Source organism: Tamandua tetradactyla, chromosome 1 (assembly GCF_023851605.1).
Source record: "Tamandua tetradactyla isolate mTamTet1 chromosome 1, mTamTet1.pri, whole genome shotgun sequence".
In the NCBI taxonomy this organism is placed as follows: Eukaryota; Metazoa; Chordata; class Mammalia; order Pilosa; family Myrmecophagidae; genus Tamandua; species Tamandua tetradactyla.
In genome coordinates this window covers 199930160-199945122 of record NC_135327.1, presented here as the reverse complement: position 1 = coordinate 199945122, position 14963 = coordinate 199930160, and the positions used below count along the sequence as shown (strand labels likewise).

The 14963-nt window shown below is 42.2% G+C and overlaps 1 protein-coding gene across 2 annotated transcripts in view; it reads right to left on the bottom strand.

Moving 5' to 3' along the window:
• The window catches only part of DPP6 (dipeptidyl peptidase like 6), a 919284-nt gene that overhangs the window by 102992 nt on the left and 801329 nt on the right, over positions 1-14963 (bottom strand). For both annotated transcript variants that reach the window (XM_077150875.1, XM_077150885.1), the window contains exons 11-12: positions 3344-3467; positions 1463-1501 (exon numbers count right to left, since the gene is read on the bottom strand). In XM_077150875.1, the coding sequence (XP_077006990.1) occupies positions 1463-1501; positions 3344-3467 (163 nt within the window). The remainder of the gene's footprint in view (positions 1-1462; positions 1502-3343; positions 3468-14963) is intronic.

The following is a 14963-nucleotide window of genomic DNA, read 5'->3' as shown; positions in this document are numbered from 1 at the left end:
GCATGATCTGGGAATCGAACCCGGGTCTCCTGCATGAAAGGCAGGCAATATAACCACTGAACTACCCGTACACCCCCGATTTATTTCTGAACCCACAAATCGTAACAAGCTGCCCTCGGCAATCTCTAGGATCCAACAAACGACTAAATATAATGGATGTTTTTCCTGATTCTTTCATTCTGATCTCTCTGACATTTGTCTGATGCATGATGACCATTATAACATTACTTTTGATGTCTGTTTATATCTTTGGCCCAGGTGGTTTTCAAGACCTTTCCAGCATGCTTATATTTCAAGGTTCCCTTTCTCATTCTTGATATTTTCCTAGCTTGGAATTGGCACCCAGACTTGGACACAGGAATACAAAGCAGCCATATTAAGCCACTGCCCTTCTGGAGAAGACTTGCACTGAACAGAAGATGGATATAAAAAGAATAGCATCCATTTATGAGACTAGCATCCCAGAAATAACTGGCACAGTGATGGCATAGGTTGTTAATTCCACAGATAAAAGTGGCACACCAATCAATGTCAGAATTTTTTGGAAGAGCCATTGTTAATTGTTTTATTGCCCAACTTTAGTTCTTTCCCATAAATCGAATCTGGTCTATGAAAAAGTAGCACATCTGTGGCCCCTCCACTATAATTCCTGAGACTCAAATGTGATTTGATTTTTCCCACATAATTTTAAGCAATTTCATCCCATTAGGTAGGATGAGAAGGAAGTAAACTTCTAAAACTTCCCCACCCGTTCTTTCCAAAGTCAGAGTGTGAATGAGACCTTAAGGACTGAAGAAAGAAAATACCCATGTCGAGGGTTTTATCATTCGCATAAGTTTGATTTTTCTGTTTCTTTCACATTGAGAGATTTACCTTAGGCCTCTCCTCAGCTCATTTAATCTCAGGTTCACAGACTGCATTTCTCTATTCGAGTTAGGGAAGAAAGAATCAGGGGGCAGGTTTGAAGCTCTATCCCCAAGGAAAGTTAGTGCTGAACCACCACGGAATCTACTTCAAATGAGCCATGGAAGAAACCACTGTGAATAAACAGGGACATCACCCACACTGGAGAGCCTTTTTTTTTCTTTCACCACAGTATATTGTTATCTAGGCAAATTCTATAGACCCCTCGCTTTTAATTCACCAGAAGCATGTCATCTGAGAACTGTGGTCTCCCTACCACTGTTGTTCTGAAAAGCAGTGGTTTACAAACCATTTCCATGGGCCCTGAAGATTCTCCAGCAGTGTCAGGGGTTACTGAGGAGAATCAGAGGGAGGGAGGGGGCTGAGCAGAGGCCCCACAGTCACCGGAGTCATTCCACATTTACCTATTTGGGAGTCCCTATATGACTAAGCTGGAGTCATCTTTCTTCGGGTTTAAAAGCTCTGAAAAGCACTGCTACTGTGGACCAGGTGGCTGGCATAGGCAGTGAACGTGGAGAATCGTCCATTGAATAGTTACCTGTCTGTGGAGCCAGGCTTCGCTTTCATCCTCGTGTTTCTGAAATGAAATAAGAGCATTGGAAAAGGATTTTTTTTTTTTTTGCATGTATTGTGCCTGCGACCAACAGCGCAGAAAACAATTTGACTTCACCTACACGGTAGCTGCACAAGCACACAACAGCTGCTGCAGCATGCTCAGGGGAGGAGGTGATTCCCGGGTCTCCTCTTTGTCCTTAAGTGTGGCTCAGAGCAGCACACGAGTGTCCTCAGACACGGAGGAATGTCGCTCTCTCTAACAACTACAGAACTTCATGGTGGGTAGGAGTCCCTTGGAAGATGGTGGCACGTCCATCATTTGACAGGCTCATCACTACCTACGCATGTGCTCACTTAAAAGCAAACTCCAGATGCTATCTTGTTTTAGGATTCATGCCTGTGTGTGCGTGTGAGTGTGTGCGTGCGTGCATGCATACATGCTGTGCCAAATTTACAACTCATAACTCTCAGAAATAATTCAGTGGGCTAAAACATTAAAAGGAGTTACAACATATGTGAGAAGCAGATTCCACAGAACTGTGTGAAAAAACGCATTATGGAAAACAAACAAAAAGATTAAAATGCAGGATATAGCTATTTATCATACACAATATCATCCTAAAGTGCAGTAGATTTGCTGGTGCTGATCCGACCTCCAGATGTGCTAGGGCAGTTGTTTCTTTATCTACGGGCACTTGGCAGAAAGAAGTCTGCATTACTGACACTCACGAGATGAGGGTCAGGGATTAAGATATGAGCAATTCCCAACTTCCTAGCTGAGTGTCCACCCATTCCTTCTCTTCCTCTCAAGAAAGCCTACTGGAATATCCTGGTATCTGCTCTAAATTGTATACAAAATAAGGTAAATCACTGAGCAACTTCAGTACATTAATCTGAGAAACAGATCACCTGTGATTCACCTTCAGGCCACAGTGGGGCAGCCCCATGACAGCTGCTATCAAGGGGCCTTGCAAGTCCCAATAAACCTGCTTTTACAAATCTCACACTCCATCTCCGCCCCCCCCCCCCCCACCCCGCAGCTGGGAAATACAATTTAGGTTCAAACAAACAAACAAACAAAAGAGCTTCTGAAAGGGTTTCTGCCTGAATCTATTAAGTGATTTTCTACCCAAGACTAGGACATCTGTCTCTTAGTATAAGTAACCTAGAAGTGGGTGGACATGTCTGTGCCTACAGAGTGGGGGACGCCAGGAGGCCACACATCCCCTCTTTACTGCCCCTCCTGGGCGGCAGCTCTTTCTTTAGTTTTACATTCTTTCTTTGCTCCTTTTTTGCTTACTTTTTGTTTCATTGTCTCCTATTTTTGCTCCCTCTATATATTCATTAAGTTAGCCCGTGGCTCCCAGAAATATTGCCTGGCCTCACTGGTGACCTACTGAGTCAGGGATGCTAACCCACCCATAGGGGTGATGGGCCCTGGGTCATGTTGGGGAAAGAGCAGCTAAAGTGGGACCAAACTGGGTTGCAGTGCTGGCTCTACCCCTACTTCTGTGGCCTTGGGCCAATCACTTCCTATCTCTGAGTGCCAAATGACGAGAAGGCCCATTTATAGAATAGCAGTGACCATGGACAAAGAAAGATAAATGGATACACTGCAGAACGCCTACAAGGATAAGGCATAATGATTACCATGGCAAGTTCATTGACTTGATTAGCTACGTTTTCATCACACTACCTAACTTATCCACAAGGTGGCACCAAAAACAGAGACCTGGAAACACAAGGTCTCTAATCGGCAAGCAGCTAAGCAGGTTGTCTACATTGATCATGCACAAATGGCTTAAAAATTATTTTGATGAAGCCTCTGATGCTTCCTGCCATCAGTTCTGAGCTAACCCCGGACCTTTGTACAGACTCCAGTAGTGGCGTCGCAGAGGGTGAGGATGGACACGTTCTGAGCCCGATTGAGCCAGTTTACGGCGACTTTGGTACTGGTTGCCCATTTCACCATCGTGATGTAGTAATCTCTGAAAAATAAAAAAAAAAAAAAAAAAAAAAGGAAATGCACAGAATGAGTAGTTTTGCAGGAAGGCGCACAGCCAATGGAAACCGGGCTGCAGAGAGTCACACACTCAAGTCCTGGATACTGGAGTCAATGGGTGGAGTGTGGTTAGAATATGGGTGACACAGATGTTCCATGAAGTTATGAAATGGAGAGTTTTTGAGAATATATATTGTTATAAAACTCTGGTGGGAAGGCGAGTCATTAGCACATCTTAAAAGAAACTGTCGAGAAATGTGGTTGTTTCTGAAATGACCCTTTAAGAATTACTTGTAACATAACTGGCTCATTGTGCCCTGGCCTAGATGTTGAGTTCCTAGGGCTTGTTTTACCCTCTCTCGAGGGTGGTGACGGGCCTTTGGGGTCTGCTCGGTGGATTCTAGAAGTCCCATGCTCAGCTGATACTGTTCCACAGACTTGATTTTGATGCCATTGTTTAAGGCAAATGGAGAACTTCATGTCACTGTGAGGCAGGGAGAGATCAGAGGAGAGGTGGGAAAGGACAAGAACTTTGAATGGAATTGGGAGAAGGGGCACTTTAGGGAGTGATAAGTACTCTAAAACTCATCCTGGGGCCTGTGCTAAGGGAAGCTCTGTTTTCTTTTCCCTCTTTCTTAAAGAAGAAATACCTAGGGGGCATTCTCTAGCTAATTAGGGAAGTTGGCTTATGGTTCTGAGCATCAGGCAAACTTGGTTTGATACCTTAGACGTCATGTTCTGTCCCGTCCATTGGCATGGGAGTAGTGTTTCTTCAGGTAATTCAGTCACCCAGAGCCCTCTGAAAACTAGGTGGCTTTTAAAAATTAACATTTGAAAAAAGAAATGTTTAAGAAAATAAATGGAGAAAATGAATTTCCTCAGATGAATTCCAAAGAATGTTTCAGAGCCCAGTTAACCCTTGCTCAATCACTTAACCTAACTATATGTACATCTATAGTGAGATCTACTGTTCAGAATTACTTTGTGGTCTTAGAAGATCCTTTATCACTAAAGGCTAAGACCTATTCACTAGAAAATACCTAGTAAATTTGAAAAGGAATGTTTCTTTATTTAACAATTATTTTCAACAGAAAAGACTAAATGCCAGGTACTTTGGACTAAAACTCAGTTAACCAGGAGGTTAAATTTCTTAGTGTCTCCCACTCTTCATATCTACAAATCTACCTACTAAACATGGGTAATTTCATCTTTTAGGCATTTATACACTTCTCCCAATTGTGTCATCATTTGTCAGGATGCTTTTGAAATCTTTCACCTAAATCTTCTTCAGAACTTTACACTGGCCTCATTACATTTAGAGCAAGACTTCATCTCTAATCAACATTTCCTAATTTCATGAACTGCATCAATCATTAGGCTTGATGCCAATAAGTTTTGATTGTTTAAAAAATCAAATCAGGGTGGTGCAATGGTGGCTCAGTGGCAGAATTCTTGCCTGCCATGCTGGAGACCTGGGTTTGATTCCCGGAGCTTGCCCATGAAAAAAAAATCAATTGTGAAGATAAAGCATTGCCACAAATGGGGAAGTTTTAAAGGCAGCATTAGTAGCATTTTGGTGATGATGTATAGAGCCTCACAAAGAGGTTCTAGTTTGGACATTGTGACATTCGTTTGCTTTGTAATGTTTTATAGTCTACTATATGTTCATGGAAGGGAAAATGAAATATTTATCAGCTTAATGAAGCATCGCTTAAGCAGAAATCCCTAAGTAGAATAAGTAAAATTCTCTTAACTCCTAATCTCTTCTCAGTTTCCTTATTTTAAAAGTTATTAGTCTTAAAAATTATATAGAGGACATGAGTAGAATCTTATTGTAAAGTTGGTGTCAGGGACCAAGGCTGTGCCTTGTGCCAAATTATTGCTGATGACTTAAGGGGAATGTTTGCTTGGTTGTTACATATGGGACAGACATATTGCCCATATCATACATTTACCCTATAAGACATAGTGATTTCCAGCAAAAACCAGTATCTGGCTAGCAAATCTGAGATAATCCTTACCAACTTCATATTAACATGTACAAAAGACACAAAAAATGATGACATTTATAGGCATGACACTACTAAAATTAATGTTGGAAATCTCTAGCTGTAACATAGATGGAACTGGATTAAACCAATTGGGTTGCCCAAGTTTGTTACACTGTTTGAAGCAGTAGTCATGAAAAAGGAGGAGAAAAAAATTTTCCCTTTCTGATTATCTTAGTTTTCCTACAGAAATGCTGTGTCTGCACCAGTTAGAAATTTGGGAAGTCAAACATTTTACCGTATGGGTATAACAGAGGATTACAGATTTGTTCATGTGCACTGATTGATTTTGAATATCAGAGAAAAGTTCTAAAGAAGGCAGAAGGAATATATCAACTCCACCCAGTAGAGCCAGAGCAGATAGATGTGGGTTACAGCATGCCTCCCAGATTTACACGGAGAAGGATTTTAACTAGTCAAATGGTCAAGGAAATGGGCTGAGGGCAACAACTTAGCCTTGTGTGTTGTCAAATATCAGGTATGGGTGGGTTTCTCCCTTTTGAGGTAGAAAACTATGAGGAGCATAAAAACACAAGGTTTGATGACAGGGTGATATAAAGGCATTGCAAATAGACTAACATGGAAAATTACAGAAGTTTGACTCTGAGAAATTGAGGGAAATTTGGGAAACCCCCCAGAAGGCACAGAAAAGTGACACAGAGAAGAAATGGTAGAAGACGCAGTGTTCCCACATCCAAGAAGTATAAGCGCCTCTTATGAGGAAGTCAGAGTGATTGGAAAAGAAGCAATAACCAAATACCCAGAGAGAAAGACTTTTACATATGAAAAATGATCTGGATGTGCAGATTAAAAGCACTTTCCGTATCCCAGGGAAACTAAAGAAACACTCACATGTGTTCTGATAAGAATCTTTCAATTATAAGAAAAAATAAATCCCACAACAATCCAATAACAAGGAAGGAAGTTTGACAAAGGATCAACATTTAGGTTGATATCAAATTTCTCCTCTGTTCCATGTCTAATGGTATTTAACATCGCATTGTGTACTGAATAACCCATATCTTCTCATTAAAGCATATCTTCAAGTAAATTTTAGTTAACTTACTTCCAAGAGGTTGCTTTAGAATCCTGGCTATGCACTGTTAACAACAGGCTGAGATTTTCTTACTGGGAATGTAGCCCATACGGAAGGAAGGCAATAGCACCCTCTGCACTAACCATCTCCAGATTGAAAAGTCCAAGGGGGCTCAAACTGAAGCAAACCATTTCCTTCCCCTTGTGGAATTTCCTAGAGAACTATGCAATTTGGGAGAGAAGAAACATCTCAAACCCTACATCCTCCATGAAAGCCACTTGTATCTTTCCCATCTGTTCTAGTTTGCTAGCTGCCAGAATGTAACACACCAGAGATGGATTGGCTTTTCATAAAAGGGGATTTATTTCATTCGTTCTTCAGAGCAAAGGCAGCTAACTTTCAACTGAGATTCTTTCTTATGTGGGAAGGCACAGGGTGATCTCTGCTGGTCTTCTCTCTAGGCCTCTGGGATCCAACAACTTTCCCCAGAGTGATTCCTTTCTGCATTTCCAAAGGCCTGGGCTGAGCTGTGAGTGCTGAGATGAGGTATGCTGAGCTGCTTGGGCTGTGCTACGTTGAATCTCTCATTTAAGCACCAGCCAATTAAATCAAACATCATTCATTGCAGCAGGCATGCCTCCTAGCCAATTGCAGATGTGATGAGGTTCACATGCCATTGGCTCATGTCCACAGCAATAGAACTAAGCACCTTCACCTAGCCAAGTTGACACCTGAATCTAACTACCACACCATCTTTAAGCTTTTACAGTACAATTGGGCTACACTATGTCACATGACCATAAACTACACATTACTTCCTGACAATTCTATGTTAGCAGGGCTGACAGCTCCTTGAGAACAGAGAACAGGCCTATTTATTACTCATGTACCAGTCCTAAGGTTTGGGTTCACAAAGTAGACATTTTTAAATACTTATATGTTGACGAATATTGTCTTCCAAGCGGGAGGGGGAGGGTGAAATAGTATTCAGAGGGATAATTCAGGAAAGCAGAGGGACAGTGTAATGGGAAAAACTCAATGCAAATGATGGGGTCACACCTGCTTTGGGTGTCCAGCTATAGCTAGAGATGGAAAAGGTTTCAGGAGTTTAGGAGGTATTGATGCCTTAAACAGTGAATTTATGTCGAGTAAGAATTTGACTCCTATATAAGGGGAATATATGTAGTTATATGAGGCTGTACGTTGAGAGGGTATCTGTGTCCTGCTGACCCATTTCTTCTCTCTCTGAGCCAGTTCCTGTTAGTACAGGTACTAAATCATGTGCTCATCTATCTTTATCACTTCTTCTGCTCATTGCACTGCTGCCTAGAAGGGAGCTTGGATAGGGACAGAGGTGGCTCATTTTCATGAGGTTCTGTGTACTCTGGCCTGGGTTTGGAGCTGACTAGGCAGCAGGCTCTCAGATAGTATCCCCTGTCTTTACTGTCACTCAGGGAGGTTGGATCTGTGCAGAGAAAGGAGTAGACAGAGTCAGCAGTGATATTAGGCTTTCATTGCAAAACCAGACAAAGCACATGCCCCTGGAATGGAAAGGTAGTGGCAGAAACCGTCCGTGCACTCAAGCCTTTACTTATATGCCACTGGTTCTCAAAATGTGGTCCCTGGACCAGCAGCATCAGGATCACTTGGAAGATTAGAAACTGAATCTGAAACTCTGGTGGGGAAGCCCAGTAAACCATGAATTAACAAGCCCTCCAGGAGACTCTGATGTTTACTAAAATTTGAGATGCACTGATCTAAGTGAGATGCCTGCTACAGGAGTCAACTGGGGAAACAATTTGAAGACCCTTTTAACTACAGATTTCTACATCTATCGCTGTCTTTAGTAAATGTTCTTTGGATAAATAAATGGAGCAGTAGGCAGATAAAGTGCTTTAGAATACAGAGAAATTTGGTAGTAGTTAAAGGAAGGGGAAAAATAGGATTTGCAGCAGAATTTCATTTTAAGAACATGAGGCTGCAACTGGGTATTGGAAGAAGCAAGGATTGATAGAGATGATGAGATGACATGAGATACTGAACGATTTTGATAATCGTAGAAATTTTATTCTAAAAAGAACATGGTATCAACACATTATTAACAGGAAGAAAAGATTCCTGGAAGAAATGCTACCAATTTTCTCTTCATTCTAAAGCACTTATCTGCCCACACACATACTTATTCATTCACAGAGCACTGAGTATGGGCTTTTAATGTGGTAGACACGGTACTGGGTGCTGGCAATACAGACTTGGGTAAAATTTTGTTGAAAGAGACTCACAGTTTGGTGAGGAGACAGACAAGCCAGCCACTTATTCAAGTACAGAGGGAGGGCTGCCCAAATAGAAGGAAGCACGATCTGCTGAAGCATGTGGGAGGAGTGCTTGTTGTTAACAGCACAGCTTGGCTGAGAAAATGTTACAACAGTCCCATGAATCCCCAGCCAAATGTGCCTTCAGCTTAGAACACAGTGACTCTTCTTGGCGAGCAGTACATGAATTTTTTATTAGTCCATTTGTTTGCTCTAAAATATTAATAGAGCGTTATCACTCACACAGGAATTAATGTGCCCTGTCACTTCTTGGTATTCCAAATTCTGGCAAAGGTTCAGTCAGTTGTGTGGCAACGAAGGGCAAGGGGAGCCAAAGACCTGTTTATCTAGTGAAATAAAGAGCCTGCAATTAACTTCGCATTTTTCAGCAATATTTATTCCATGGATCAAGCAGGGCAAAAATATATTTTGAGAGAAACATTTTAAAAAAATCATATGCTTTAGTAGAGAGCACCTTTGAGCCAACTAAAATGATACTGAATAGCAAAAGCTACCTCTATTATAAGCATACCCTGTATCTACGTGTGCCCACAGAGGAGAGGCACTCAATTCCATAAAATTATCTGCAGACAGATTGTACTTTACAAAACAGAAAAATGATGTGAATTTAAGACATTACTACTAGTTGTACAATTTCATAATTTCACTTTCAGATTATGTTACATTTCTTTGAGGGGGAAGGAAGTGAGAGTGGGTGTCTCAGAAAATGTACTTTAGGGATTACAAAGTCCTTATTCAACAGTTTACATGCTTTGAACGTGAAGGGATCAACTGAATAGGAGAGATGGGAGTAAATCTCATGTATCTCCTTCTCTAGCTCTTCATTTTCACTAACTCATCCCTCTATCCATCCATCCATTTGCCCACCAGTCTGTCCATCAATCCACCCATCCATCCACCCACCTGCCAACCTATCCATCCATCCATCCATCCATCCATCCATCCATCCATCCATCCATCCATCCATCCATCCATCCATCCACCCATTCACGTACATACTCAGCCTGCCCATTCAATATTACTTAAGCACCTCCTGGCACTGAGATTCTTGGCAGCTGGGTTTTCTGTGACTTAAACTGTATGGTGTAAGGATGTGCTGGATAGCTTCCGTTTGCCTTCTTCCCCCCTAGATCCTTCTTCGCCCTGCTCTGTGTTAGGCAGGGATGGGGTTGGGGTGGTGCTGACTTGCATGAATTGCATCAGTGGAGTCTGATTGCCCAATTGGGACCAACAGTAGGAGATCAAAGGGAGGGGAGAGAGAGGATTGGCACTTATTCCTATGGCTCCCTCTGTAGAGCCTTTCCACCACCTCAAGATCCCAGTCTCTGTTGGTGTCTTGCTCCACCCAATTCTCTCTGTCCCTGGGTTCCAGTTACTACTCATTCCCCTCACCCCTTCAGGCCAAAGGATGGTAACCGAAATCCAGTTGTTACTAGCTCCTGGCACTATACCCTCTCTTACTGGTTTTTCTTTGTCCTGCCCTTTGTAAAGAGTCTCTTTGTTACACTCTGGTGGAGTTAAGCTAACTTGAGTGTTCCCTATTTCCTGCTGGTCAGTGACTGACACAGAGGGTGCCACAAACCCCCCTGACCACAGATGCCCCGTTCACCAGATTGCTTCATTCAAGGGTATTTCAGCCCTTGACGTCGGAGGCATCGATTCAGTCTTTTAAATGCAGGATAATGTAGTCAGCCATTATGGATGCACAGCCTCCAAAGTCCTGGGATACCAAAAGACCCAAGCCCCTCCTTTTAGAGGTGAGAAACCTGAAGAATTATTTCTAGGGCTCAGCCAGATCAAATGATCGATCCAAGATTGTACAGCTAGTGACCTGCTGATTCCAAGTCTGGCTCAATTTTCATGACTCCATTCTGTACTCTCAACTTCTTATGCCTAAAATTGGGCTGGGTTTTAGGCAGAGAAAGAAGTGTCCTGATAATCTTGGCCACCCTAAGCTTTGAAGGGCCTGCAGCTACATGCTTAATGTTAAGAGCAGTTCAGATTTTTCTCTCTACAGCTGCTATCTCTATTAGGGCTATTACAGTTGTTTGCATCTCTCTTCCCTTTCAGCAACCTCCTGGTTTTGGTTCTAACTCCTCCTCAGCAACCACCCTCCTTATCCTGCTTGTCCAATCTCCTCATCCCTCAACCCAACTATTGTGCAGTTACCACCACTCTACACCTCTCCTATCTTTCTCCCATTTCAAAACACACTTTAGAGTGTCCGATCTCAAATTAAGCTGTGTTAATATAGTCATGCTTTAGCGAGTTTGTGCATCCAGACAAAAGATGTGTAATCTAGGAGAGGAATTCTAATACCTATTAATTTAGGCAGTATGTGGGGTCTTTGCCCCTGAAATTACTATCTGTTGGATAGCTTCCATCTTCCATGTTTAAGACTCCCTCCTTCCATGTTTAAGATCTCTCCTCTCAAACACAAAAGTCCACTGAGATGGAAATGACTGTTGGATGGTTCTCTGGCAGGAATTCAGAGCAGAGACAGTCAAACCCAAAGAAGGAAGAGTTAACCTGAGATAATTTGTAATTCATCTCAAAAGGCACAGTAATATAGCCAGGCCCAATTCTATGACTTGTAAATTAGATCCTGAAGAGAGGGGACAACAGATTTATTCTAAAGCCCTCTAAGGATAGGAATAAATTGGTCCCTAAGAAAACCCAGCTGACTGCAGAGTGTTGATAGCAGTGACCCACCTTCTGGTCAGGGTCTTTTGGGGAGGGACCATGTCCTAGACTTCCGCATGTTCCCAGTTGGCAGCCCCTGGCAGAATGTCTGTCACAGAGTAGGCACTCACAATTCTTTCACTGAGCATGAGTTCACTAAAGCGACTATACACGGGTAGGTAGGAAAGGGTCTGCCTACAGAGGTTCCTGAGAGTCAGGCAAGCCAGCTTAAACAGAGAGCAGGAAAAAATGGTATAAGGGATACCTGATTTGGAAGCCTGGATTCTAGGTCTCCCCCACAGTGACTTAGATATGTGACTTTGTCCAAGTCACTTCCCTTCCGTAGGTCTTCCTTTCTTCCTCTGAAAATTTTGGAGGAAGTAGAAGAGAAATAAGGCAACCTCCAGGAGTTCTACCGGCCATGGAATTTTAGAAACTGGAAGCCATTAAGAAGATCTGAGCAAGGGACTGACCTGCTAGTGGGCAGACAGTGTGAATCACATTCTTTCAGGCTTCAATGGATGCCCAACACATTTAAAAACATGATGCTTGATAGATTTTGCCCCCATTCCATTTCCCTACAGATGCCATCAAATTCATGTACAGTATTTCTCAGCACTGCAAGCCGTGGCCCATGGGGAGAAACTGTACCTGGCACTTACACACTTTTGAGTTTGCCATCATCTTGCTCACCCTTTTTGTGACGTGACCTTGAAAAACTTATCCTGTGTGTCACTGACATCTTCAAGACTGTTTTGCTGGCTGAAGGAGTTTGTGGGCTATAAGAGATGTCTTATTTATGGGTGTGGGGAGGCAGAATCACATTTTACTTTTCCAAAGTCTAATGCTATTCACAAGCCTGAAATAAATATTTACCATGTCTTCCCACCCCTCTCACTGTCCTTTTTAAACACAGGCTACTGAAAGGTAGAATATGCTTTCTTCACCAGAAACTTCTAAATACAGACATCCAAGACGCAGATTTCCAGGCTTTTAGTGTGCTGGAGATTTTTATTAATGGGAACACAGAAACCTGAGATCAGCACTGACTTTGTGAATTCCCTCTTTTTGTACTTCAATAGAATAAAGATCTGCCATTTTCATCCTGGTGCTTCTACCGTATACCCAGAATACCTTCTGGCCTTAGTGAATTAAAAAAGACCACACACTGATCTGACATTGTAAACACAATAGCTTAGTTGTGCTGAGCCGTTTGAACCGATGCTCCACAAGGTGAATTCATTTGAATACTGAGATACCTATTAGGTAGAAATAGAAATGGGACTCACTCTGATGGCAATTGGGAGCATTTATGAAATTACAATTTATACCCAGGCCACTTCTGAAAAACTCTGGAAGGCAAAGTTAGATAAAATAATGTATCTTACCAGAGTCATTAAAAATAAAGACAAGAGATTAGAAATACCTTAAAGTAAGATGGAAGATTCATGGAGGGTGGTGGTGGGGAAGTAGTATCTTTAATTTGAAAAATAAATAGTTCTTCTGACCTGGGTAAAAACTATCACCCTTGACAAGGGCTTCCCAGCCTTGGCTATGCTTTGGAATCATATGAGGAGCTTTTAATAACACCAATGCCCAGGGTATACCTTCCTCTCCTCAGAGGAAAAGCTGAGAGGAGAGAGTTATTGCAATTGATTCCCCCAATTCACCTCTATGTTACCTGCAAATTTAAGCAGAGAGGTAAGCATGGCAGGTTTCATAACTCTTGGACAATGACATGATTTACTGGACTTGGTAACAGTCACCTTGTGTAAAAGTCCGGTTCTGCCATAATGAAAAGTGCAACCACAGGCCTTCACTTCAGGTGCCTCAAGGGTAAAATGTGGGATTTTAAATGCACGACAAGAGAGCCTGCTCCTGTAAAGTGCAGGGGGCCCTTTAAGATGGAGAATGGCAGGCCTGGAGCAGCTCCCTGGTGGTGGTGGGGCCTGAGGTCTTTAGGGATGGGGATCTATAGGTCTGTGTTTCCATTGCTCTGATGGCCATTGTCTTCTCACTAATCCTTAGTAAAGACTTGGATTGGGTTCACGGTCCCAATCTCTGTGTGAGTCTGTTATTTGCATAAATTGAAAAGAAGACTGACTTTTATATCTGGGTCAAAATGGGGTATTAACATGGTCAGTGCATGTGGAGACAGGAACCCTATGAGAATATAAGCTGGCCCGGAATTTGCGGAAGTCTGGAGAATCACTGTGCATAGTTGGAAGAAGTGAACTCGATATACACTCATCAGTATTGCCAGGTCATTACAATAGTGCCGAGTTAGATAAAAGGGAGGATATTTCTTTATCACTACCTTTACATCTAGCTCTCATAATGTCACCCCACTTATGTAAATTAAGCATCCACATACACAAAAAGAACAGTATATGTTTCATAAAAAAACAGAGGAGAAAAAGGGCACTCAAGTACATTTTAAATAGATGCATATGAGTTGGGGGTGGAGGTGGGTAGGGAGTAGGGAATAAGGGTGAAATAGAACAAACAAACAAACAAACAAATGAACAGATAAAATAAGAGTACTTGCACAGACCAATGACGGTTCTGTGCCATGTAGTGGGGAGTTTCTACATCGTTGGCATTTGAGCTCAAAATAAATACTATAAATAAAATAAAAACAAGAGGGCTTTGAGCCATTGATAGGCCCTGGAAGTGCGTGATGGGGAGAGTTGAGCCATGTTGACCCAGGTCTCAGAGGGAGGACAGCCCCAGAAGGCATCAAGTTTCTTTCCCAGTCATCATAATCCCTTTACAACTCGTTGCCAGGCAATCAGGAAAAGAGTACAGACCCAGCAGCTGTACTACATCTGAACGGTATATTTGGAGGAGAATAAAAACACATATCAGCTCAGTGCAACATGCCTTCAAAATGATACTGCCGGGTATCTGCTGTATCTTAATTCAACACCCAGCCCAATAGCTCTGGAAAGGCCCGAGGAAACCAGCAAAAAACAACGTGTTTGTTTTATCAGTGCAGCTGGGTTTCTATGTGAAATTGTAAAAATCACAGAACATGCTGTGCATAATGATTTCCTTTTTTCCCCACAGGATATACTGTGTGCCTTTCTGGACAGTTCAACGTAACTCTTCTCGGCTTAACAAGGCCTCTTTGCTACTTCTTGAGTTCAAGTAACATTGGGAATTGCAATTCTTGGTTATCTTTGATGCAGAATTTTTCTAAGATGGCCACAAATTTTGCTCCAGGAATAATGTGATGTAGGAGCTATAGTGGGTTGAATGGTGATCCCTTAAAACATATATCCACGTCCTAAACCCCAGGAACCTGTGAAAGGGTTTAATTTGGAGAAAGGGTCTTTGCAGATATAATCAAAGCTCTCCAGATGAGTTATCTGGGTGGGGTC